The sequence below is a fragment of the Cynocephalus volans genome, chromosome 10 (genome assembly GCF_027409185.1).
Source record: "Cynocephalus volans isolate mCynVol1 chromosome 10, mCynVol1.pri, whole genome shotgun sequence".
Lineage (NCBI taxonomy): Eukaryota > Metazoa > Chordata > Mammalia > Dermoptera > Cynocephalidae > Cynocephalus > Cynocephalus volans.
In genome coordinates this window covers 112,727,822-112,752,893 of record NC_084469.1, presented here as the reverse complement: position 1 = coordinate 112,752,893, position 25,072 = coordinate 112,727,822, and the positions used below count along the sequence as shown (strand labels likewise).

The 25,072-nt window shown below is 62.5% G+C and overlaps 2 protein-coding genes across 3 annotated transcripts; one reads left to right on the top strand and one right to left on the bottom strand.

The window, feature by feature from the left end:
• Nucleotides 1–1,177: 1,177 nt before the first annotated feature.
• Nucleotides 1,178–19,429, top strand: CDH15 (cadherin 15). 2 transcript variants are annotated; one of them, XM_063112400.1, is made up of 14 exons: nt 1,178–1,342; nt 8,956–9,114; nt 9,722–9,877; nt 10,854–10,998; nt 13,661–13,821; nt 13,971–14,099; nt 14,458–14,643; nt 15,576–15,829; nt 16,466–16,608; nt 16,801–17,043; nt 17,213–17,452; nt 17,620–17,756; nt 17,940–18,098; nt 18,839–19,429. In XM_063112400.1, the coding sequence occupies exons 1-14, from the start codon at nt 1,301–1,303 to the stop codon at nt 19,037–19,039; spliced, it is 2,355 nt and encodes a 784-aa protein (XP_062968470.1). In that variant the 5' UTR covers nt 1,178–1,300; the 3' UTR covers nt 19,040–19,429. The 2 variants fall into 2 exon arrangements, with proteins under 2 accessions (XP_062968470.1, XP_062968469.1); XM_063112399.1 differs by lacking the exon at nt 1,178–1,342 and adding an exon at nt 4,043–4,186.
• Nucleotides 19,430–19,829: 400 nt separating this feature from the next.
• Nucleotides 19,830–24,808, bottom strand: SLC22A31 (solute carrier family 22 member 31). Its single transcript, XM_063110086.1, has 11 exons — nt 24,459–24,808; nt 23,744–23,757; nt 23,556–23,563; nt 23,104–23,207; nt 22,750–22,904; nt 22,372–22,540; nt 22,013–22,156; nt 21,816–21,935; nt 21,473–21,687; nt 20,595–20,706; nt 19,830–20,142 (listed from the first exon to the last, which is right to left on the bottom strand). Exons 1-11 carry the CDS (start codon nt 24,806–24,808, stop codon nt 19,830–19,832), a joined length of 1,704 nt encoding a protein of 567 aa, XP_062966156.1.
• Nucleotides 24,809–25,072: the final 264 nt, after the last annotated feature.

Genomic DNA, 25,072 nt, shown 5'->3' with positions numbered 1-25,072 from the left:
TGCTGCAGGTGCAGTTGCTTTAAGACACAGCCCTTTCTCTCCAGGAGCTGCGGGTTCAGAGCTGGGGTGACCGGGAACCTGCCCGCTGGCCACAAGGACTTGAGGGGAGGAAGGGAACGCCTCACCCTGGGCTGCCAGGGCCAACTGGCCCATCTGGGATGGCGCACCACCGTCTGCAGAGCATGCACAAAGCAGACGATCCTGGGGCCTACAACTGTGGGGACAGACGCTCTCCAGCTGCAGAGCCGAGCAGAGGTTCAGGCCTGAGCCCCTTCTGGTCGCAGACCACACCCCCTGGCCCCACTCCAGCCTTTCATGTCACAGTTATCTACCCAAAGGTCACCTCCTCAGGAGCCCCCTCCTGGCCAGCCCGCCCCATCCCCTCTGTTCCCTAGAATGTAATTCTTGAGTCCAGGTATTCTAGGGGCCCCACCCAGGCCTGCAGAGGCAGGGAGTCTCCCTGGTCCACCCATCCTCACTTAACCCTTTCCTCTCCCCAGTAGATGAGGAGTTGGGTGACGAAGAAGAGGCCCAAGGCCCCCCAGGGGACCCCTGCAACCCCTCCCCTCCTGGAGACCGCATCACCTTGTCCTGCTCTGCACCCAGGCTGGGCCCTGGGCTAGGTGTCCGTTTGCCCCTCCTCCACACTGGACCGGGAATCAGCGGAGAACAAACCCCAGCCCTTGTGGGGCTCCAGGCCAGTGGGGGAGCCAGTAAACAACCATGTGAAGAACCTGCGAGGTGCAGTGGGGTGGTGAGGAGGTGCCATTGGACAAAACCCTGGAGGCGCGAGGGAGCCAGCCTGGGAATAGCTGAGGGAAGGGCCCTCCAGGCAGAGGGAATGGACAGTGCAAGGGCCCTGAGGCAGGGACGTGCCTGGCAAGTTCAAACAACAGTGAAACTGAGAACTAATGGATCCAGTCTGGCCTAGCCCCGTCCCCCCCACCCCTGACTTCTCTGAGAGCCTTCCCTCCCCCTCCACTCTTGACTTCTGCGAGCCCAGGGATCTCCCCTCGCCCCGCCGGGCCCAGCCTCGGCCGCCAAGAGGCCTTCCACGTGCTGTCACTCAGCCCCGGCCCCGCCCACACACGTGCGGTCACTCTGCCCGCGGCCCGCCCACTCGCGCTGTCACTCAGCCCCGGCCCCGCCCACACACGTGCGGTCACTCTGCCCGGCGCACTCGCGCTGTCACTCAACCGGGCCGAGCCGGGCCGAGCTCCTTGGCCCTAGCGGAGGGGCCGCCACGCCGGCCGCCGCGCCCCGACACTCCTGCCCTGGCCTCTCCCCTCCGCCGGCCCCGATGGATGCCGCGCTCCTCCTGGCCCTCGGGCTGCTGGCCCAGGTAAGGCATCGGCGCCCGCGGGGTCCCTGCCACCCCAGGCCCCGACAGCTTCTCAGGGGAGCCCTGCGGGCCTCCCCAGGAGCGCTGGCCCGGCCGCCCTTCGGGGGGCCTGTGAACCGGGGGCCGGGGTGGGTGCCGCGCTCTCCGGAACGCTGTGGGAAGCGGTGCGCTCTGTGCCCACAGGGTTCCAGGAGCGAGTGTAACCGCCTCCACCTGGGAGTTTGGGGGAAGCACTCCAGGACTGGGAGCCACGCTGGGGGACAGGCAGGAGACCACCCAGCGGTCCCTTCCCTTTGGAGGTGGAAGGCAGAGCCTCCTCTATCCTGCCAGGGTCTGGGGTTGCTGGTCTTGGGGGATCTGGGTGCTGGGTTTGCGCAGGGACTCCATGTCCGTGGCCTGGGCCGGCACATGACCCGTGTTAGTCCTGGGTGGTGTGGGAACCCACTCCCCCATGTCCCCAGCCGGCAGGGGCAGCTGCAGACTCAGCCCTCGAGGAACATGAATTCTAAGAGTACCCCAGGGAGCCAGGTCCCAGCACACACCATCCCACACAAGGGCTGTGTCCCCGCCCAGGACAGCTGCTGTGTCCTTGTGTCCACCTGGAGATCCTGCAGCATTGCCTGGGCTGATAGAGCCAGGGACCCTGATCCCAGCCCCGGGCACCCTGGTCTCCCCAACGTGGCAGCAAGATGGAGTAAACAGAAGTGGGGTCTCCGATCCCCACCATGGGCACTTCCTGGACAGTGCCACGTCTCCTCATGTCCTGGGCTGCTGGGCGGTGCTGGGCTGGGGCCTGGCTGCAGAGGATGTGGCTTCAGTGACCCCTGTCTCCAGGGGTTGCTGAGCCAGGGCCAGGGCCGGGCAGTGGTTGGGATGTGGTCCTGTAAACAGGATGGCCTCTCACCTCTTAGATCTAACAGGTAACAGGGCTTAGCAGGTTCTCGGGTGCTATTCAGTATCATTCATCAGGCAGTCAGGCAGCGCTGGGCGCTGGTGAGGGGAGCCGTCTGTCCCAGCACCCCCTGCAGGGGTTTTCTGAGGCCCCTCTAATTCCCACAGACCTCCCAGCTCCGGCCTGATCAGCTGTCAGGGGCTGAAACCTCAGCTGGCCCCCAGCAGCTGCCTCCGCAGGGCACCCAGCCTCGTGGCTTCAGCCACTTTCATCCTGGCCTTTGAGCCTTCCCACTGCCCCTTCCACCCCCCGCCCCAGAGACAATGGCCCCACCAGCCGGCCTTAGCTGCCCACATCCAGTTGGGCACCCTTGAGCCCAGCACAGCCTGGCTGCCAGGACCTGTACCCTCCGCAGCCCTCTACCTGGAAGACCGGCTGCCCTCATACACCGGGACCTGCCTGCTGAAGGTGCCGTGCCTCCAAAGCCCCCCACTCGCTTTGGGGACAGCCTTTCCCCCACATACCCCGACAGGCACATTGTGAGCCCAGTGCTTGTTTAGACATTCCTGGAGACCCTGCTCCTTTGAGTTTGGGGGTGTGGGAGGAGGAGGGGAGCTGGATTCCCCTTGGCTTCTCTTCCCCTTCCAGAGGCCTCCCCTCTCCCCATCCCCTTTCCTCCCCCAGGGCTATTGAAGAATCCCCCCACCCCCCAGACAGCTGGAGGCTCCTAGGAATGGGGGTAGGGGACCAGCCAGTGGGGCCTGGCTCAGATTAGCTCCGGTCTGAGGGACTTTCTTCCAGACCTACCAAAACATGTCTGTGTCAGGACCCTGCACACACACACACACACACACACACACACCCGCTCAGCTTTCAGACTTTTGTCGTTTTGCCCAGCCACATGGGTCCTGTGGCTGCCTCCTGGACAATCCTGGTTTCACTTCCGGAAACCCCCAGGCAGGCCAGCCTGGCCCAGCAGGGCTGTCTCTGGTGGGCTCTGGGCCAGGGCCATAGTTCTGGGGCCTTGGCAGAGGCATCTGTCTCCCCTGCCCCAGTCATCTCTAAAAGCTGAGCCTACTGAGCCCCAGGGTGACACCAGGGGGTGTGGACCATGTCTTCAGAAGTGGCCCCTGCACCCACACTGTCCTGAGTCGTTGGGCCTACACAAGGGACCCCACCCCAGCTGGGGGGATGGCAGAGGAATGGGGGAACATGGGTGATTCAGAGAAACCCCCAGTCTGCTGGGAAGGGCCCCATACCTGTGTCCCAGTTTCAGGAGCCACGTGGTCTCTGGGGCCTCAGCAGCACCCCTGGGGGCTTTACAGGTGTGGACCACTTGGGCAGGGCTGGGGGGTGCCTGGAAGAAGACCTTGCCCACAGTGGCTTCTCCAGGGCCGGGTGGGGGGATCTTTAGCCCACATGACAGTAGTAGAGGCCACGAAGAGAAGTGGCTCCTGGTCCGTCGTTCTCTCCAGGGCAGGCAGGACAGCTTCCGAACACCAAACACTGTGGCTCTGGGCACAGCTGAGTCTGTCCTGCCAGTGGGGGCAGGGCAGTGCCGATGGGCAGAAACAGCTGCCCCGCTCCCCCTGTCCCTGCAGGCCACCCCATCCTCATCCCTCTCTGAAGCCTGCAGCAGCTGGAGAGGGTGGGGCCTGCTGGGGAGACGCTCGGGCCCCTCTGGTCCGGGAGGACAGCTGCTTCCATTCCTGGCATGCCTGGACGTCCAGGGACAGGGTGGCCCCAGATTCCAGCCTAGGGGAGGGGTTCAGGCCTCAGAAGCTTGTGGGGAGTCCAGGCCAGGGGCTTCTTTCCCCCTTCCCATGCAAACCCCACCCACGCTCTCACCAGGCGTGTCAGGAACATCCTTCCTTGGAGAGTCGGTTGCGGCAGGTGTGAGGCCGGCCCCAGAAGCCCTTCCCCAGCCCACCGCCATCTGGACATTTTGTGAGGTTTGGCCCAACTGCACTGGGTGGGGGGATAGAAAACGCTCTCCCGCCTTGGTTTGGCCAGGACACTGCACCCTGCAGGCTGGGGAGCGGCCTGCTCTGCTCCTCCAACCCGGACAGGCGCTGTAGGAGCCCCAGAGGGGCCGCTAGTTCAGTCCACCGTGTGCCGAGAGGGAGGGGGTGTCCGGCTCCCTTGCGTGGGGACTCCTGAGTGTCAATCCAGGCCCACCTCTGATGCCCTTTGTGCTCCTGGCACGGGTGGTGACTTCCCCCTCTCAGTGGTGTTTGTAAAGCACTTGCCAGCACTTGGTGAGGTGAGCGTGGGGAGCTTCGTCACCCAGCCCCAGGGAGGGGAGGGGGTTCCAGTAGTTTGGCTTCAGGCAGTGGCCCTGATGTCTCTAGGGCTTCCAGATGGTTCTGTTAGGTTCTTGGTCAAGGATGAGCTTGGCGGTGTGGTTGGGCACCCACTTTGGGGAAGTGGGTCTGTAATCCTGTTAGTCTGGCCTGGCGTGGGGTTGGAGGAGACAGAGAAAGTGGACAGGTATACAAGAGCGCATGTCCAAAATCTACAAAAGCACAGGCTTCTGTTCCCGCCCAGTGGGCGGGGGTCTGGGTGAGCTAGCTGTGTCCGTGTGGCTTTGTCTGTGGCACCGGATGTCCGAGCTCCCCAAGGCGGCTCCCAGGCCTTCCCTCCAGCTGGCCACGTCTTCTGGGAAGGGGCTGGGCTGACAAAGAGCTGGCTGCACAAATGCCCCCTGAGAGCCGGGAGTCGGCTGCAGCCCATCCACCCACACCCACCGCAGTCTCTGATCTGGGCAAGGGGGCCTGCCAAGGCTCTGTGGCTTCCACTGACCTCATGAACTCGGGCTGTGGACAGGCCGGGGACCCAGGACTCCCAGGCTCTGCCTCAACCGCACCCAGCACAGGGCCAAGCTGATGGGCGTCGGGCCCAGGCAGCTGGGGGATGGAGGGTGGCGCAGGCTTGGCAGCAGCTGGATAAGGAAAGGGTGGAAGCTCTTCCTGGGGTGGGGGGTGATCTTGGTCCCCCTCAGCCATGCAGGGTCCACAGAGCCGAGGTAGGGGCAGGTGCCGCCCCACATGTTCTGAGTGACAGCACCTCAGAGCCAGGCTCAGGACTCGACCTCACAAATCCCAGCCTGGCCTGTGTGGCTCGAGTGAGTGCCTCAGCCTCTCTGAACCTCACTCTCCAGGGCTGTGAGATGAGGTGATGTCCACCCGGATCCCAGGAGCTATGAGGACTGAGGTGGCGAGGGGCACATTCTCAGGGCCTGGCACAGAGCTGGCCCAGCAAGCGCTCCGGAGCAGCCCCCGTACCCACTGGAGCCATGACTAAGGCCCCCCATGCCGGGCAGGCAGGTTTCACTTGGCAGGAACACACCCCGACCTGGAGTGGCCTGGGCTTGGCTGGCTTGGCCAGCTCGGAGGCAGCACTGCCATCTGTCAGGCAGAGCTTCCTGCGGGCGGGGGCACCAGCCAGTGAGCCTCTAGCCTGTCCTCTTCCGCCTCATGTCTGAAAAGAGGGTCTGCTCCTCTCTGGACACCCAGGGCCCCTGCAGGTGTGAGGACTTGAACACAGGATGGTGGGCCATGGAGGAGGTGGCCCGGGTCCCACCAGCAGGGGGCCGAGAGCCCACCAGGGGAGGTTGGCTTCAGTGTGGATGTCACAGCCATTGGCCAATCTGTCAACACGGCGTTTGGGGACCTACTTCTGCCGGCCTGGGAACACAGGTGGTCAGGAGCCAGGAGGAAAGAGAGAGCCAGAGAGGCGTCAGCCCCTCCCCGCCACCTCCACCCCCACCCCTACCCCACCAGTGGCTGCTTTCTCCTCCTGAGGGACCAGCCCCCCACCCCATGTCCCCAGCCCTCCATGGACTGCAATCTTGGCCGAAGCGGGGAGAGAGGTTTAGTGGAAGCCAGTGGGACCAGGAGGCCAGCTGGCAGCTCCTGAGGGGCTTGGGGTCCTGGAGGAGAACAGGCAGCCAGAGAGCCTGGCAGGGGCACGGGGCCAGAGCCCCAGCCTGCCCTGGCTGGAAGGGAGCCCTCTGAGTCTGGGTCCCATAGGCAGGGGGTGCCACCCCCAAGTCCAGAGCGCTCCATTTCACAGACGAAAGCTAAGCTGCAGGTCACCTGTTAGTGTCTGTCTGGACTCCTCAGCGCACCAGGCTGCTCATGTCATCCCATGACTCCCTGATGTCCCTTTCCTCACTCAGCATGGGGCTGGGAACTTGGTTAGGTGCTGGGGAGCAGGGCACAAATCTTTGGACACAGTGCCAGGTGGGAAGGCCATGAGCCTCCCCAGATCCCAGCCACCTGCCGTCCTGAGGAAGGGACTCAGGCCTCCCTCCTGCGAAGAGGACGACATTGAGACCAGGTAGGGGGCGGCTGCCTGAAAGGGGGGTGGTTTTGAGGAAGTGGGCCCAGCGTACATCCCTATTCAGGGTCTGCCCTGCCCTCCAGACCCCCAGCACCTGCGTGAGACCCTCTCCTGCATCCTGATGTCTCTAGTATCCCCTGTTCCTCCTGCCCTTCCTGGGCAGCACACCGGCCTGAGGACTTCTGTCCTGGGTGGGGGTGGAGGGATGGCCCCCAAGAGGGAGGCCTGGGGCACAGGGGCAACATGGTGCCTACACCCCTCCCAACCCTCTCTGCCACTCCCACTACAACCCTGGCCCTGGGGCCCAGAAACCTGCCCACCCACAGCCTCAGCTTCTCCAACTGTAGGTCTCCCCACCCCCATGCCTCTGCGCCCGGTGCCATGCTCTGCCCTTGAATGAGGGGACCCCTTGGGAAGGGGGGGCCAAGGCTGGGGAGAGCAGGTAGCCGGACCCCAGGCCTCACCACCCTTGCTAAGGCCAGGCGTGGCGCTATGTGTCCAACAGGCAGCCCCGGCCACACTCAGTGACTTAAACTAAGTGAAATGAAATAACTCAAAAGTTCAGCTCCCCAGTTGTGCTAGGCACCTTTCAAGGACTCCACAGTACCACGTGGCTTGTGGTTATTGGGCAGAGCAGTTCTAGAACATTCCAACAGTGTCAAAGAAAGTGCTGTTGGGCAGGGTAGAGCCTTTGTGGGGAGGGAAATCAACCCAAGAGAAGGCCTGGGAGCCTGGAGACCCTGGAGCACAGTGTTGGAAAAGGCTCTGGGAGGGGGCTGTCCCCTCTGCGTGCCCCCAGCCCGCCTGCCCTGCCTGGGCTTAGGGGCAGCCACCAGGTGGGGGCACCACTCGTGCTCGCAGCCAAACCCAGCTGTGTCCCCACAGGTGACTGAGCCCCTCTCTCCACAATCCCTGCCCTGGGCCCTGACGGCCCTTATCCGCGTCCGACCCCCCAGGAGCTGCACAGGGTGTTGGCCTGGTAACCTCACTGCCACTGGGGAGCATGAGCGCCCCTCAACATCTCTACGCCTGAGCCCAGCCCTCAAGGCCCTGGGCAGGGTGAGGTCAGCGCAGGGCTCTGCCCGTGTCCACTGCTGTAGCCTCTGCCCGGGCTGTGGTCGGGGTCAAGGGTCTTTCAGGAACCCCACTGTGACCCACCCAGGAACGCTGGCTTCTGGGGCTTGGGTGGTCCCAGCACAGGTGTGTCTTAAAAGTCCTCTGATGCTTCTGACGTGCAGAGACTGTCCCCTCCGTCTAGGCTTCCCTCCAAATCAGAGAGCGGGGGGGGGGTCACCCTGGTGGGAGGCTGGGTCCCAATGCCAGAGCCCAGTCTAGAAGCTGGGAACCAAGACCGCATATTTGAAGCCAGGGCAATCCCAGGAAAGTCAGATGTGTTTTGGGAGCCACTGCCAATGCCACTGTGACTTGCTGGATGACTCTCAGCCCCAGTTTTCCCATCTGAGAGCTCTGAGGTCACAAATGGGAGCAGAAGTTGTGGGTCTGGGAGAGTTTGGATCTTGGGCAGGTGCCCTCTTCGTGCTGTTTACTGGCCCAAGGTTCCCACCCTGGGCAGGATGCTCAGGTGGCCCATCCCCTCTCTGCAGCTCTTTGGACAAAAGCAGGTGTTGGCCTGGCCAACTCGACCAACCCTCAAGACCTCAAGCTGTGAGGGGCAGGGACAGCCACCTCGACAGGTCCACCCACAGGGCCCCCATGTACCACCTGTTTGCCTCGTGCCAACCCTCCCTCCGCAGTCCCCACCCGCACAGGCTCCTGGAAGGGGCCGCGGTTGTTCCCAGCAGCTATACTTGTCTGTGGTGCTGACCCCTGCCCTGTCCCTCCTCCCCAGCCCCAGGTTCTTGGGGAACAAGAGCTGGGGAGGGGCAGAGGCTGCCTCCAGAGGGGGGAGCCTGGGCAGGACTTCACCTCACCGGTGTCTCACCTGGGTGCAGAGCACTGAGCACCTCCCCTGCCCCCACACCTCCTGCCATCCCCAGCCCTGAGCACACATGGAGCGCCGGGGCACGGTGGGAGCTGAGCAGGGGCACCAAATCCTGACGCTCCCTCCCAGCCAGCTGACACCTGTTGATGGGGGTCTCTGAATTCGGAAGCTCCAGGGTGAGGGGAGGAGACAGATGGGGTGTGGGAGAGACTGCTTTATTGGGACTTTGAGGACTAGACACTTGGGGGTGTGGCTGCCAGCCCCCCAAGACCTACAGCTCAGGGCTCTGCTGCAGGCTGGTGGCTGGCCCACCACCCAGGGCCATGGCTTTGTCTCGGGGCCTCCTTTGGGGGCTCTCAGCTTCCTGCTGCCTGCCTGGCATGTGGGGCACTCTAGATGTTCACACTGTGTGACCGCGGTCTGTCTTTGTTGCAGAGCCTTGGCCTGTGTGTGGGGGTCCCCGGGCTGCACAAGCCTACCACCCTATACCCCTGGCGCCGGGCGCCTGCGCTGGGCCGTGTGCGCAGAGCCTGGGTCATTCCCCCCATCAGTGTGTCTGAGAACCACAAGCGCCTCCCCTACCCCCTGGTGCAGGTGAGGGGGCTGAGGGGGCGGGAGGTGACATGGGAGGCCTGGTTGTCCCCAGTGGGTCCCCTGAGGTTTACACATGGAGTGTCCCCCCATTCCCAAGAGGTCTCCTGGAGCTGGGGGGAGCCCCCAACTGCTGTTAGAGCTGAGCCGGAGGTTGGAGGGCTGGCGGCTCACCAGGGCTCTGGGTTTCTCACCTGGGCCAAAAGCTAGACTGGAAGACCCTCTCACAGCCCTGGGCCACATGCACACCCTGAGCACACGTCCAGCCCCGGTGGACAAGCCCTCTAGGCTGGACTCTGTGGTGGCGACTCCATCTGCTTACCCTCTGGACACTGGATAGATGCTAGTTGAGCGTGCACTGCACCCGCTTCGTGCACACGCCAGATGTGTCCCTAGAGACCAGGGTCCTGAGGACACCAGGAGCTGAGACTGAGATCATGGTTTAGGACTGGGACACCCTCAGGCCACAGAGTGGGCTCTCCTGCCCCCAGCCCTCAGAGCCTTGGACTTTCACTGCTCCCAGCCAGGGAAGGGGCCTGAGGGTCTGTGGAGAGGGCGGGACCCCCGTCCCTGGGAGCACCACTTTCCAGCCCCATCTCCTGCCCGGCAGATCAAGTCGGACAAGCAGCAGCTCGGCAGTGTCATTTACAGCATCCAGGGACCCGGCGTGGACGAGGAGCCACGGGGCGTCTTCTCCATAGACAAGTTCACCGGGCGGGTGTTCCTTAATGCCATGCTGGACCGCGAGAAGACCGACCGCTTTAGGGTGGGGGCCCACCCAATCCGGCCTTTGCCTCCTCGAGGAGGCCTGGTGGGAAGCCAAGGCCCCTCTGCTCACCCAGATTTCTGTCCCCAGTGTGGTGGGCCTCAGGCCAAACCACCAGCTCTCGTGAAAGCTGGGCACACCTCTAATTGTGGGGGGAGCAGGAATTTGGGACCTGGGACCTGCAGCCCAAGGAAGCAGGCGTTCGGGATTACGTTCCTATTTAACAGATGGACAACCCGGGTCCGTGGAGGAGGGACCGTCTGAGGCTCTCCATGGATCCTGGTCCTCTTTGGTGGGGATGGGGGTGTCATGAGAACCCCAGCAGCAGCCACTGTGTTTGGGGTAGCCCCTCGGAGGGCTGGGGTCTGAGAGAAAGGGCGGCAGGGGGAGGTAAGGAGCTACCCCTGAGGTCCCTGCAGAGCATCTGCCACCCCCACCTGGACTCTGCACAGTGTCCCTTCACTCCTGACCTGGGGAAAGGAGGCCCCTGCCCTTGCCTTTTCAGAAGCAAGATTTACTCTCATATGCCCTACATCGTCCTTCAGACTTTAAGAAACAGCTCTTGGTTCCCTTACACAGAAAGTTATTAGTATTTTTACCTGGAGATTATATCATGCACATTCTCCAAAAGGAGAGGAGGTAGTGTAAAATTTCACGTGCACAGGAGAATTAAACTTTAAGAGGAGCCAAAATCATATAGAGAAAAGGAGACCAGGAATCCTAATAAGCGTGTTGCTTCAGTGGCACGTGAAACAGCGTGAGCTTCCTGGTGGCCAAGGCAAGGGGGAGAGCATGGCGGCCACCAGTCTGCTAAGAGAAGGCAGACGTCCCTTTGGGGAAGTTCTCACTCACCTGTTTAAGTTGGTGTTTCCACCTAGAGACGAAGTCTGCACTTTCTGTCCCTTTTGCATGTCCTTGATGGGAGCCACTGAGATTTGGGGGGGACCGTGCCAGCCCTTGCTCTCTGTTTCAACAGCTGCGGGCCTTTGCCCTGGACCTGGGAGGGTCCACCCTGGAGGACCCCACAGACCTGGAGATCGTGGTTGTGGATCAGAACGACAACCGGCCCACCTTCCAGCAAGAGGTGTTCACTGGCCGAGTGGTTGAGGGCGCTGTCCCAGGTGAGGTGGAGCCCAGCGTGCCCCCACCCCACCCCCAGTTCCCAGCCATGGGGAGGGCTTCAGTGCAGGGCTCCGGGTAGGTGGGAAGCCCAGGATTTCCCGTAAGCAGGGATTTCAGAGGGTCCTTCAAAGAGTCTACAACTGGGTAAACAGAGTCTCCAAGATGGCATTTCCACAGGTCGGCTTAAGCCACTTCACAGTTCAATGTAAATTTCAAACCCAGAGGAAACACAAAGGGAAGAATCCTGATGGCACAGCTCTGGTTGTTCCTCCTCCTCCTTTAATTGAGGTGCAATTCACATAAGATAAAATGAACCATTTTAAAGTGAACAGTTCAGTGCATCAGTACATTCACGGTGCTGTGTAGCCAGTACCTCTGCTAGTTCCAGAACATTTCCATCACCCAGGAGGAAACCCCACAGCCTCTGGGCAGTCGCTCCCTCTAGTTGCTTGTTTATTCTACGTTTTTTTTTTTGTTTTTTTTTTTTGGTCTTTTTCGTGACCGGTACTCAGCCAGTGAGTACACCGGCCATTACCTATATAGGATCCGAACCCGCGGCGGGAGCGTCGCCGCGCTCCCAGCGCCGCACTCTCCCGAGTGCGCCACAGGCTCGGCCCTGTTTATTCTACGTTTTGATCCCAAGCAAACCATACCCGTGCCCTTCGTATGTCCTGCAGGACAGGCTGGCTGCCTGACGCTCCCAGGGCAGGGCCGGGCCCCCTTCCTCCCACCCTGATCCTGGGGTTTTGGTCAAATCCCAGGGGAGTCTGTGCTTCAGGATGACAAGGTGCTGATTGACCACAAAACTACACCCTCTGGCACTTATTTTATCTCATTTTTTGTTTTTCAAGATTTGAAATGATAATCTTTTTTTTACTTTTACATTTTTAACTTTGACATAATTTTAGACTTAGAGAAAAGTTGCAAAAAATCCCTGCACACCTTTCACAGAGACGTGATGTTTATGAACTTGCTTTAATTCTTTCTTTTTTTCCTCGCTCCCTCCTTCTGTGCTCTTTCCTGGACTGCGCTGCTGCAGACCTGATGCCTCGTCGTTCCTAAACACTTCACTGTGCGCTTTCTGATAACTTAGCCTTGGTGTGTTGTCAAAACCGGGAAGTTAACATTCACACGATACTAACATCACATCTACAGACTTTATTCCGTTTCAAACACCGCATCAGTGACTTGTAGAGCAAAAGAAAGTCCCAGTTTGTGGCTGTGCTGGCCACCCTGCATTTCCGTCACCAGCACCTGGCTCTCTGCAGCGCCCGCCCGGCTCCTGAGCCCCTTCTGTGCATGCGTGTTGCTGCCTGCTGCCGTGGGCTGCTTCCCATGTGTGATCATCACAGGTCTCCTCGGGTCCTCTGTAGATGGGCAAGGGGCCGTGGGTGGTGGTCTGGGCAGACCCCTGCTGCTGCCTTGGATCAGATCCTGCGGTGTGGCCAAAGGCCTGTGTGTTGCCGCCCCACACCAGACTTTAGCAGGCTTCACCCGTTGGCTTATAACTCATTATTATTTTGTTGCTTGTACCACCCAGATTTGCCCAATGGTGGAGCCGGCAAGCTGACTTTGGTCTGGGCCCTTTTAGCAGACACAACAGGGAACAGCACTGCAGGAGGCCCATGGAAAGATGCTTATTATCTTTTAATTCCATTTTTCCAGAATCTTCTTGAAATGCCCTCATATGCTTATGCTTGTTCCTACATGTCTGCAGACATGGGTGTACATGTGTACACACGTGCGTGTGCATTGTGTATACAAGTGAGTGCACGTGTGCACTTGTATGCGTGTGCACACGTGTGTGAGCGCATGTATATGCATGTGCGTGAGTGGACTCATTCCCATCTGTGCTTATGTGTCTTTGCCACGAGTCCCCACTTCTGAGTGGCACCTCCACCTCCACCTGCTGGAGCGCCCCAGGGTCGCTCTAGCGCCTGTTACAACCCCTTCTCAGATGGTGAGAGACCAGCCCACCACCCACGCTGTGCACGTAACCTCTTCCCCCGTAGAACACACAGAGGGTGGGGGTTGGTCGTTGGCTCAGTTGGCGAGAGCGCAGTGTTTGCACCAGGCACCAGCCAGCCACCAAAAAATTTTTTTAAACACAGAGGGTACTTTGAGGACTGCTAGGGGAAGCCTACTAAGAACATTCCTTCTGGCTTTGGCCTGGGTCCAGTACTGTGCCAGGAGTTACCTGGTTAGCAGTCCCACCTCTGCACAGGCCCTTAACCCCCTGGGGCTGGGCCAGCAGCTGATTTTACCATCATTGATCGAACACATGCTGACATGTGCTGACATCCTTCAGGAAGGAGAAGACCCCAGCCTCACCTTCCCTGCACCTCTGCAGGGGGGCAGAGGGCAGTCCTCAGGAGGGCCCGCTGTGAGTGGCTCTGTCCTCTCCCTGGGGGTTGGGGTCTCCTCTTTTGGTGTCTGGGGTCAGCTCTTGATCGGACGTTTATCTGAAGCTCCTGCTTCTCGGCCCATATGGGCTGTGGGTGGCCATGAGAAGCGCCTGGACTTGGGGGTGGCGCATGCCCCCGGCCTCAGCGATGCGAGCGAGGCGAGCACAGGCTGCCCCACCCGAGGTCAAGCTGTGTCGGAACCGCAGAGCCTGCGCACTCCGTGGGCGCTGCCCAAACACCTCCCTGTCCTTCCCAGGCACCTATGTGACCAGGGCGGAGGCCACGGATGCCGACGACCCAGAAACAGACAATGCAGCGCTGCGGTACTCCATCCTGGAGCAAGGCAGCCCCGAGCTCTTCAGCATCGACGAGCACACGGGGGAGATCCGCACAGTGCAAGTGGGGCTGGACCGCGAGGTGAGCCGCGCCCCAGCTCCCCCACCCATCCTGTTGTAAGGGCTGAGCCCGCCACAGGGCCTGGCTCCCAGCCTCGGGGGACCCACCAGCCCTGGCACTCTGCCCTGCCTGGGACTCCATCTTCTGACCCCGTGCCACGGTGTCCCCAGGTGGTCGCCGTGTACAATCTGACCCTGCAGGTGGCCGACATGTCTGGAGATGGCCTCACAGCCACGGCTTCCGCTGTCATCTCCGTCGACGACATCAATGACAATGCCCCCGAGTTCACCAGGGATGAGGTGCCACCACTGTCCCTCCCCCACCCGCACCAGTCCCTGCCTGGGGCTGCCCCTTCCCTTCTCCGGCGACTGGCAGAGGCTTCATGTGGGGGTGGGAGGTTGGCATGCTTTGGAGAAGGGTCCTGCAAGGGGAGCACAGAAGTCCACTCCAGAGGGTCTACAGAGGCAGGTGCTTGCAAATGAGTGATGGTCAAGAGCCGGGAGAGGCCTCTGCAGAGCAGGATGCCTGCTCTCCAGGAGAGGGTGGCATGCCTATGTGGCCTGGCCTGGAACTGAGCCCTGGGTCCCTGGGGGGCGGTGAGGCATGAAGCAGACAGATCTGGAGGACTAGTGGGTAACTGAGGCTGGGCTCCCCCAGTCCTTCATGGAGGCCACAGAGGCTGTCAGCGGAGTGGATGTGGGGCGGCTAGAAGTGGAGGACAGGGACCTGCCAGGCTCCCCCAACTGGGCAGCCAAGTTCACCATCCTGGAAGGTGACCCCGACGGGCAGTTCACTATCCGCACAGACCCTAAGACCAACGCCGGTGTGCTCTCCGTGGTGAAGGTGAGTGGCCCCAGCTTACAGCTGCCCTTGGCTGGGTCTGGCATGGGCATCCCCACTTGTCAGCCATGTCCTGAGCTCCCCAGGGCTACTGGGACCTCATGTGCATCCTTGGGTGAGAGACAGCAGAGGGAGGGCACAGAGCCCCCAGCCCCAGCCTGTGGACTGGCAATGCTGGGACCGCAGGTCCAGGCCCCACTGACCACGGTCCGTGATCTACAGCATTTTCCCTCCTTATGTATGAAATCCAAGTACAGAACACAACAGCACACTTGTGTCAGTGCCGGTTCTACCAGAGAAACAGAACCAGCTGGAGATACACACGTGTGTGCAGGTGTATGTATGCACATAACACATGTAGACATAGATGTATTTAGATATTGGTATATTAAGAGCTTTATTGCGAGGAATTGACTCATACAGTTGTGGGGTCTGGCTGGGCAGGTCTGAAATCCTCAGGCAGAGCCGACGCTGCGGTCTTGAGGCAGGACGTCTCCTTCCTCAGATCAACTGCAGTTTTGCGCTTAAAGCCTTCGCCTGAGCGGGTGAGGTCCAGCCTCATCACCCAGGATAATCTCCTTCATTTAAAACAACTGACCGTAGAGGCTGACCACTTCCACCAAATTCCTTCACAGCAATACCCGTGTGAGTTTGTTGGGGTCACTGGGGACTGCTTCCTGGCCATGTGACACGTAAAACCGACCACAACACCCAACAAATTCATTTTGAGTGATGGGGATTTGTGTCATTCTTTTTATATTATTGTTTGTGCGTTTTTGTCCTACATCATTTTTATTTTTTCAAGGTTAAAAAGGGGAAGAAGGAACACAGGGGATCTCAGGACGGATCCAGGGAGTGGCTCCCCTGTAGGAGCTGTCCTCAGATGCCCAGATGTGCATCTTGAACAGGTGGCCATTGCTGCTTTCTTCCCACAGCCCCTGGACTATGAGAGCCGCCAGCTTTACGAGCTCAAAGTGTCGGTGCAGAATGAGGCCCCGCTGCAGGCAGCTGCCCCCCGGGCCCAGCAGGGCCAGGCCAGGGTCATTGTGCGGGTGCAGGACACCAACGAGGCCCCCGTATTCCAGGAGAACCCACTGCGGACCAGCCTGGCCGAGGGGACGCCCCCGGGAACCCCTGTGGCCACTTTCTCTGCCCGAGACCCCGACACACAGCAGCTGCAGAGGCTCAGGTGGGGCTTTCCCCAGGCTCTGGGGGCAAGGTGGGGGAGCTAACAGCCCCATTCTTGCTGAGGGGGCCCGTGGGCTCTGAGAGTCAGAGGGTGGAGGGATTGTCTGTGTGCGTTCCTGAGAGTCCAGCAAGGGTGTCAAGTCCCATGCGAGCCTTGTCCCATACTGGGGTGACCTTGTCCCATAGGACAGGGGTGGGCTCCAGATGGTACACACTGCCACAGCCACAGTCTGTTCCCTACAGGCCTCTGAGCACCAGCCACATCTGTTCCTGCAAGCCCTTGCTCCTGGGGACTGGCTGTTAATGTCTTAATTTCACCCCCCACTCCCGCCACCCCCAGTTCCAACACCCAGCCTGTGTATGTGTCTCCCCACGGCGCCCCTGCATGGGCCCAGTACCATTCGGCTTTAAATCCCGGCTGTCACTCAGTCACTGGCTGCTCTGCCTTCCTGAGCCTCAGTTGGTTCATCTGTCAGTTGGGACAGAAACTCCAGCTTAGGGCTGTTGAGAGGCCTGTTCTCTAAGGCTCACAGAGGGCTCGGTGACAGCAGCTCCCGTCAGATCTGTGTGGGCGTATGCAGCTCCCGTCAGATCTGTGTGGGCGTATGTGTGACCAGACCTCCCCTCCCACCAACAGTTACTCCAAGGACTATGACCCCGAGGACTGGCTGCAGGTGGACGGAGCTACCGGCCGGATCCAGACCCAGCGCGTGCTCAGCCCGGCCTCCCCCTTCCTCAAGGACGGCTGGTACAGGGCCATCATCCTGGCCTGCGATGACGGTGAGCCGGCAGCCCACCACTGGCTTTGCGGCTCTCTGACCTGACCTTTCTCTGCCTGGGCATCCCTGTCACTGCCCAAGGGCCCTGCCCGTACTACGGGCTTGGAGCTGTGCAGTTCGCCAAGCAGACTGACAGGGTGGGCCGTGGGCTTGGGGCAGGGAGACTGAGCTGACCTGGGTTCGCCTGCTGCAGCCTCCCCGCCGAGCACAGCCACCGGCACCCTGTCCATCGAGATCCTAGAGGTCAATGATCACGCCCCTGTGCTGGCCCCACCGCCACCGCCCAGCAGCCTGTGCAGTGAGCCGCACCAGGGTCCCGGCCTCCTCCTGGGCGCCACAGACGAGGACCTGCCCCCCCATGGGGCCCCCTTCCACTTCCAGCTGAGCCCCAGTCTCCCGGAGCTTGGCCAGAACTGGAGCCTCAGCCAGGTCAATGGTGCGCTGCCTCCCCTACCCCAACCTGGGGCTTGGGCAGGACCTGGAGGTGGGTGGACAGGGAAACTGAGGCCCGGGATCATGGGACCCTCACCTCGTCCCAGCATGAGGAGGGCAGCGCTGGGGAGTCTGGCTGGAGAGGTGCTCGCTGACCGCCGTGCCCCCCGCAGGGACCCACGTGCACCTGCAGCCGCGGCTCCGGCTCACCGAGGGCCCACACGTGCTGCGCCTGCTGCTCCGGGACTCGGGGCGGCCGCCCCAGCAGCGCGAGCAGCTGCTGAACGTGACCGTGTGTCACTGCAGCTCTGATGGCGCCTGCCTGCCCGGGACTGCTGCACTGCGGGCCGGGCACGCGGGTCTCAGCCTGGCCGCGCTGCTCACCATGCTGGCCAGTGCCGCAGCGCTGCTGCGTGAGTGCCCGGGCTGTGTCCCCACCGCCCCCTGCCCCACCCCGCAGGCAGCCTCTCCCCACCACCCATCCCCACGCTCCCGGACCCCCTGTCGCAGCCCTGCTCCTCCACCCCCTGGCCCGTCCCGCAGCCCCTCCAGCTCCAGCCTGTCCCCCCCTCGCCCCCAGTGCTGGTCCTGCTCATGGTGCTCCGCACGCGGTGCCGGCAGCGGTCGCAGGACAAGGGGCTGATGTACGGGCTGCAGGACGAACTTCGGGACAACATCCTCAACTACGATGAGCAGGGGGGCGGGGAGGAGGACCAGGTGAGGGTCGGGGCAGGGGGGGCTTGGAAATGCTGAGCCTGGGGAAAGGGGTCCCCAGTGAACCCAGTCATTGGTCTTCTCCCAGCAAGCCGGCCAGAAGCCTCCTAACAAGCTCTCTCCTGGGCCTCCAGCCCAGGGCTGTCCCAATGACCTGAGGCTTAATTCCACTTACTTTGCCCACAGGATGCCTATGACATAAACCAGCTGCGCCACCCCACAAAGCTGACAGCTCCTCTGGGCCGGCCGCCGCTTCGGCGGGACACCCCGTATGGGCACCTGCCCCCCCAGCCTCCCCGCATGCTGCCCACCAGCCCTGCTGACATCTTGGACTTCATCAGTGATGTAGGTGCCTCTGGGCAGGAGGGGGCCAGGGGAATGGTGACACACGTACACATGTGCACGGGTGCACACACTGAAGATTCCGTGGTGTGTGTCAGGCTGGGGCCTTGGGCCTCAGTGCTGCAGCTGTTAGGGGAAGGGAGCCGGGGTTCGGCACTATCCTGGGAATTGAGGTGTCCGGAGCAGTATGGACACAGCCTTAAGAACCTTTGTCATCAACATGGGAGATGTCCAGAATGTGGTTTGGGTGGGCAGTGGGCAGAGTGGGAGCACATAGGTAATCTGCGTCTGCCCTGGCTCGCAGAAAGCCCCAGCAAACGTGAGGACCACCCTGAGTGTGGCAGGCACAGTGGGTTCTGGTTAGGAGCATGTGTCCCACTGGGGCAGGTGGATGCGAAGCCTGTACAAAGCAGACCAGCTGGCCTTACGGACGGGCTCTTCGAGGCCCTGGGTTCTGGCTGTAGTGTACAGGACACATGGTGGAGGACCAGCTCCCTCCCACCTTGCTGGGGCAAGACAGAGCCCTCAGGAAAGGGCTGGCAGATGTCCCCGCCCCAAGGAAGGAGAGCTGCCCACAGGGAACCCTCCCCTGGGGCCCCTGCTGCCATGCGCTCAGGGAGGGCCACCTCCCCCTTGAGCAGGGTCTCCCCCATGGGCAGACCCTGTGCTGTACTGTGGCAGGAGAAGTATGGGGAGCCAGGCTGGCCTCTGCACAGGTCCTGAGCTCTGGGGCCTCTGCACAGGGCTTGGAGGCTGCAGACAGCGACCCCAGTGTGCCACCCTATGACACAGCTCTCATCTATGACTACGAGGGGGACGGCTCCGTGGCTGGGACGCTGAGCTCCATCCTGTCCAGCCTTGGTGACGAGGACCAGGATTATGATTACTTGCGGGACTGGGGTCCCCGCTTCACCCGGCTGGCGGACATGTACGGGCGCCCATGAGGGCCAGAGTGAGGGTCTGAACATGCTGTCTGGATATGGCCACCCAGCCAGGGGGGGCGGCTTCCTCCTGGGGACATCTCCACCCAGACACAGAGGGTGGATAGCCTGATATGGGATCTGCCTGGACATGCCAGTCCCTGGCCACGTGGGGAGATGCTTCCATGGAAGGCACCGGCCCCACCCCCCACAGGCCTCAGAGTGTGGAGTGGGGTGACCAGAAGGAGGCACCCTCTTGCCAGGGTCGGGAGAGCTGCTCCCTGTGGCCACCACTGGGAACCCCACACCCCCACACCCACCTTTGCCTCCCATGAGTGGACCTCATCTTTGTAAGAAAGCAAGCAGCCTCTTGGGTAAATCTCAATTAAAAATGTGCTCATCTCTCCAACACAAGCTGGCACCCAGCACCACACTGACCATGCCCCCAAGGACAGGGATGCGGCCAGTCCAGTCGGGCCAGCTGGAGCAGTGGGAGGGGCTGTCGAGCTCTGGCTCCAGGCTAGAGAGCCCAGAGGGGGATGGGCAAAGGGCAAGGTCCCCTCTTGCCCAGGTGCAGCCTGAGAGAAGAACCAGGAGAGTGCCAAGTCCCACAGGAGCCTTTATCCCCTGCGCCAGGTGGTTGAGGCAGGAGGAGCCCCAGGGCCCCCAGGAGCAAGGGGCCCAGCCAGGATGCCTGCACGTCATGCCCACACCTCTCCTGCCTGCACCAACACGTGGCCTTGAGGATGTGTATCTGTCCAGCTATCACCCTGAGCCAGGCATCTGGGGTGCTCAACTGTTTCCCCTTCCAGGCTCATGGGGCCACCAGGCAGGATGAGAGCTGCTGAGGCTGGGGGTGGGAGGACAGCAACAGGGGCAGGTGGTCCTGGTGCGGGCTGCCATGCAGGAGTGGAGAGCGGCACAGGCGGTCAGCGTCCTGTAGCGACTGGGGCAGTGCCCGGCCGTGGCTCTCAGGCAGCAGCAGGACGCAGAGCAGGACAAGGATGGCCAGGGAGGTGAAGACCACATGTTGCAGGAAGAAGCCCTGCCTGCCCTGCATGTCGGTGAGCGGGGCAGCCACCCCGCCCAGGAGCCCGGCCCCCAGCACGAGGCCCAGCCCGGCCCCCCTGCAGGAGAGAGAGGGGTGGACAGGTGGACACATGGACACGTGCATGGGCTCCCGTTGTCAGGGACAGGGGAGGTCTCAGCAGAGCTTAAGGTGTGGAGCTTAAGGAAACAAACTTCTGAACAAACCTCCCTGCCCTGGGACAACTCTGTTCCTTCCACTGGAAAATGAGAAAATGATTTTTCTCCTCGAGTTCTGCCACCCCTCAAAGCTCTCATCTCTGCTCTCCATTCAGGCCTCCCTCTCCTTCCCTCCCCTTCCTCAGTTCCTGAGCCATGTGCCCAGAAACCTCGGAGCAGTGTCCCTGGCCCCCTGGGAGGAGGGCAGTGCTGAGCTCTGAGTGGAGATTGAACGGAGGGATCTGGAGAGGAGAGGCATGGGGACAGGGCCTCCTTGGGGTGTCCCGGGCCCTAGGCCCTGCTGTGTTTCAGGGCAACCCCAAAGCTCGCTCACCTGATCACGGTAGGGAAGACTTCAGCTGCAAAGAGGCTGCTGAGTGCAGACACGGCCTGGGCAGCCAGGAGCCCCAGGACAGAGAGGGACAGCATGGTCCAGCCCGGCAGGTCTGGGGACAAAAAGACAGGGGCTCCCAGGTTCTCCCCCCGGCCTTCCACCATGACCACTCAGGGCCTCTCCCTCCCCAGAGCTGTCCACCCCCATATGGTCACATTGTTCCCAAGCCCCCATCTCCCGCCTTCTCTGAGGGACCTGGCCAGGGACCCTGTCTTCTGCAGCCTGATTCCAGCCCAGCTCAGGTCCTAAGGAAGTTCTTCCTGACCCCAAGTCGCAGCCCATGTTAACAGTGTCCACCCAGGGCCAGCTAAGCTAATGCCGTGCTGTCCACCTTCTTTCCAATTTTGAGAATTACCCTGAAATTCTGAATGCTTTGGAACAAGAGCCCACACATGATGGAGTTGCCCTATGTAGATGGGCCTTGGTATGCCCAGAACACCAGGCACAGCTCACCAGGCCCGGCCCCAGCCTTTCACTCCCGTGCTGCACTCTGCCTGGGGCAAGTGTTCTTGGCCCGGACAGGGTCCTTATATTTAGCCCTGTCATGGAAGATCCTTTTGGCCTCCTAACTCTTTGGGTCTCGGTGTCCCCAACTGTACATGGGAAGATGGACAGAGTGAAGAGAATAGCAGGCTGGTCCTTCTGCCCTGGGCCTCAGGCCCCTAGTACCACCTCCCCCTTAGCACTATGGCCGTGGGAAGGGGCTGATCCCAGGACAGCCCCCGAGCTCTGCACTCAGTGTCCAGCACCCCCCATCAGGCACACCCCTAGCCCAAATACAATGACCCCTGTATGGCCTCTTGGGGCCCCAAGCTCACACTGGGTCCCAGCAAGGAGCAACAGGGATGCCAGGCCTGTGATCATGGTGCCCAGCAGCAGGACAGGGCGGCGTCCACAGCGATCTGCCATGAGGAGCAGGATGACTGTGGCCACTGCCTCCAGGCAGGCCTCCAGGAAGTAGGGCAGATAAAAGTCAGGCTCGCTGGGAGCCAGGATGCGGAGGAAGCTGGCTCTGATGCCCCCACCGATCAGCCTAGGAGGGAGAGTGAAGCTGTGGGCTCAGCCAGAGCAGGGAGATACTGGGGACCAAATGCCCACCCCCAAAGAGGGTGCAGACCCCCCTCCCCACCCCACCCCTGCCCTTCCTCTCCCTCTCCTCACGAACTGAAGCCCAGGATAAGCCCGTTTCTCCATGTGATGCGAGTGTGCAGGAGCCCCAGGAGGGAGTGGTACCGGGGCTGGGGGTGCCCTGTAGACAGCGCAGCCAGCTCTGTGGCCGTGAGACAGGGAAGTGGGTGTGAGGGGCGGTGCCTCCCCAAGGCCCTCTTCCCTCCTCCCCAGCTGGCCCATTACCTGTAGCCAAGGAGTTTTCTTCCTCCAAGGGGCCATCCTGGGGGTCCACACCGCTGGCTTCCGCAAAGTGCGACAGGATCCTCCTGGCTCGGGCCACCTGCCCCGTGGCCAGTAGCCAGCAGGGAGACTCAGGGAACAGGACTGGGAACCTGCAGGGTTGGTGAGGATGCCCATGGCTCCCTCCACCTCCTCTCCGAAGCAACAGCAGAGGTCAGTGCCCCTCCCTGCATGCAGGGGGCGGGACACCGATGTGGCTTCCTGTAACCCCGTGCCATGGCCATGCTCCCAGTGTGGAATGGAGGTGCCAAGGAAAGGTGCACACTTGGCCCCATGTGGCCACTGGCCTGGCTCCCACCACACTTACCCCCAAAAGAGCAGCAGGAGTCCAGTTACCAGGGCACTCAGCCCCTGCAGAAGGCGCCAGTCCCGCAGTAGCACCGCCAGGCCAGGCAGCAGCAGAGTGCCTACCACTGAGAAGAGGCTGGCCCCCATGGAGAAGACCAGGCGGTGCGGGGGGTCGCACAGCTCCAGGCCTGGGGCAGACACAGACAGCCTGAGGCCCGCTCTGTTTGGGGCTGTGGGGATTAATCACTGGCCTGCCCAACAGAAGAGCTTGTAGCAAACCATGCCTCCACCTTCTCGAGAAGGCCCTTGGCGAGTGTGCATGGGGGCTTCCCCTGCAGACTGCCCCCTCCAACAGCCTCAGTGGGCACCCCTCCCTGAGCAGCGCCCAGATACTCACGAGCCACGTATAGGGCAAGGAAGGCCCCCGCCAGAGTCCCCCCATGGAGCAGCCGCAGGACCAGCAGAGTGGGGAAGTTGGCAGCCAGGGCCTCGCTGGCCCCCAGGCCCGTGGCCAGCACCAGAGAGGCCACAAAAACAGCTCGGCGGCCAAACCTGGTGGGCAGTGGGGGACATACATGGATATAGATCAGGACAGCCCAGGGGTCTCACCCGCATCCCAGTGGCACACAGTCTGGCTATGCCCTGAGGCTGCAGGCCACATCACCAGACCCTAACCCTAACCCTGACCCCAACGGCTGGGAGGCTGGGCCTGGGGAGGGCTGCGGGGCAGCAGGGAGGGGCAGCACCTCACCGGTCACAGCCCGCGCCCAGGACGACACAGCCCAACAGTCGGCCCAGGAGGTGGCTTGCCTGCTCCAGCGGGACCTTCCAGCTATCCTCACACACGAGGTTCCACTGCAGAGGACACCAGCCATCTATAGACCAGCCCCGGACCCTCTCCCTCCCCTTGCTGGGGACAGAGAGAGGCAAGGAATCCCAGGTGGCTGCCTGGTTGTAGGGGTCTGGATGTCCTGCTCCGACCCCTCCCTGGAGAGAAGTGGAAACTGAGGCACCAGAGGGCAAGGGACTTGGTCCTGACTGGTGATCTTTGCTCAGAATTGGGACAAACCCTGGTCCTAAGGTGGTAATGACTTGGGGTCTCCAAGACATCCATATGCAGCCCCCAGCCGGGATGGGGGTCTTCCCACCCTCATGTTTCTGCTTTTCTCCTGATGGGATCTCCCCCACCGTCATTCTCACCACGGCTGGCCCTTGTCTGACCTTAGTTCCCACCTGCTGTGCAGAGATCCCAGGGACGCACGTGGCCTCAGCGGCTCCATAAACACTATTCCCCCCGCCCCCACCCGGTCGAGGGGCTTCAGCTCTGACACAAGCTGAAGAAGTCAGCCCCTCCCCCCGCCCCCGCCCCTTTCAAGAGCGACTCCGGGAACCGGCTGCCGAGCTGCTCGAGAGCTTTTCCCGGCGAGGGCCCTTGACCCAGCTTCGCGCCTCTTCTCTCCGCGCTTGACTGGCTGTTTGGGGTCGCGCTACACTAGAGTTTTCATTTTTCAATGCGAACGTTTGTGACAGCTGATGGGACATTAACCGACACGTAAAGGAGGGCAGGTGTGAGGCAGGAGGAGCAGGTTTCGGAGCCTCAGGCTGCGGCGGAGTGAGGCAACCAGTCCCACTTCCCACACCGGAGCCGTCCCCCGGCGTGGGGCGGGGCAGTGGGGTAAAGGGTCTCAGCCCGAGGGCGGGAGCGAGGGAGCCGGGCTGGGGGCGCCGGCTGCCCCTCCCCCGCCCCGCGCCCGGGCCCAGTCCCCCGGCACCGCACAGCGGAGGTCTGCCCTCCTCCCCTGCAGGGACCGCGGCCCTCCTGTCCGGCCCGAAGCCGCGGGCGGCGGTGAAGCCAGTCCCAGGCCCAGCTTCCAGCCAGCGCGCCCACCCGCGCCCGGACACCCCCGGCCGCACGCTCCGGCCTCGCGCCCGGCACCGTCAGACCAGGAGGGTCGCCCCCACGACACCCCCCAGTGGACAGCGCCGCGGGCGAGCGGAGGACCCCGGGCCGTCCACGCCCCGCGCCCCGGGAGACCCGCGCGGCGCACCTGGGTGACCGGGCTGCGCGTCAGGCCGGCGGCGGGCAGCGCGTAGAGCCAGCCGCGCGTGCAGGGCCGCGTGCCGTTGGGCGCGGGTGCGGGCGCGGTGCCGGCGCCGGGGCGGGTGCGGGGCGCGGGCTCGGGGTAGCGCAGGAGCAGGCAGGGGCTCGGGACGCGCGTTGGGCCCTGGAGCGGCAGGCTGGCGTCGAGCAGCGCGGGCCCGCGCAGGGCGCGCAGCGCGGGTGGCAGCAGCGCGGGGTCCGGCCGGCAGTGGTGCGCGGGCCGGGCGGTGAGCAACGGCTCGGAGCTCAGCGCCAGCCCCAGCGCCACGCACGGCAGCCACGAGGCGGAGGCCAACAGGCGCCGGGCCCGGCCGAAGCCGCCCGCCGCGCGCAGCGCCCGCACCTCCTGCTCCATCGACCGCCGGTTCCGCGCTGGGCGGGGCGGAGACAAGGGGCGGGGCCTGTGCGGGGCGTGGACGTGGGCGGGGCCGGAGTGGGCACAGGTGTGCGCGGGGAGGGGGTCTCGGGTGCGCGGGAGTTAGGTGCGCTCGCGGGGGGCTCAGGCGCGCCGTGGGGTTAGGTGCGCCGGGGGGGGGGGGGGGGGGGGGGGGGGGCTCAGGTGCGCGCGGGGGTCAGGGCGGTCCGGCGTGGCCATCCCGTCTGGGAGGCCGGGCGGCTG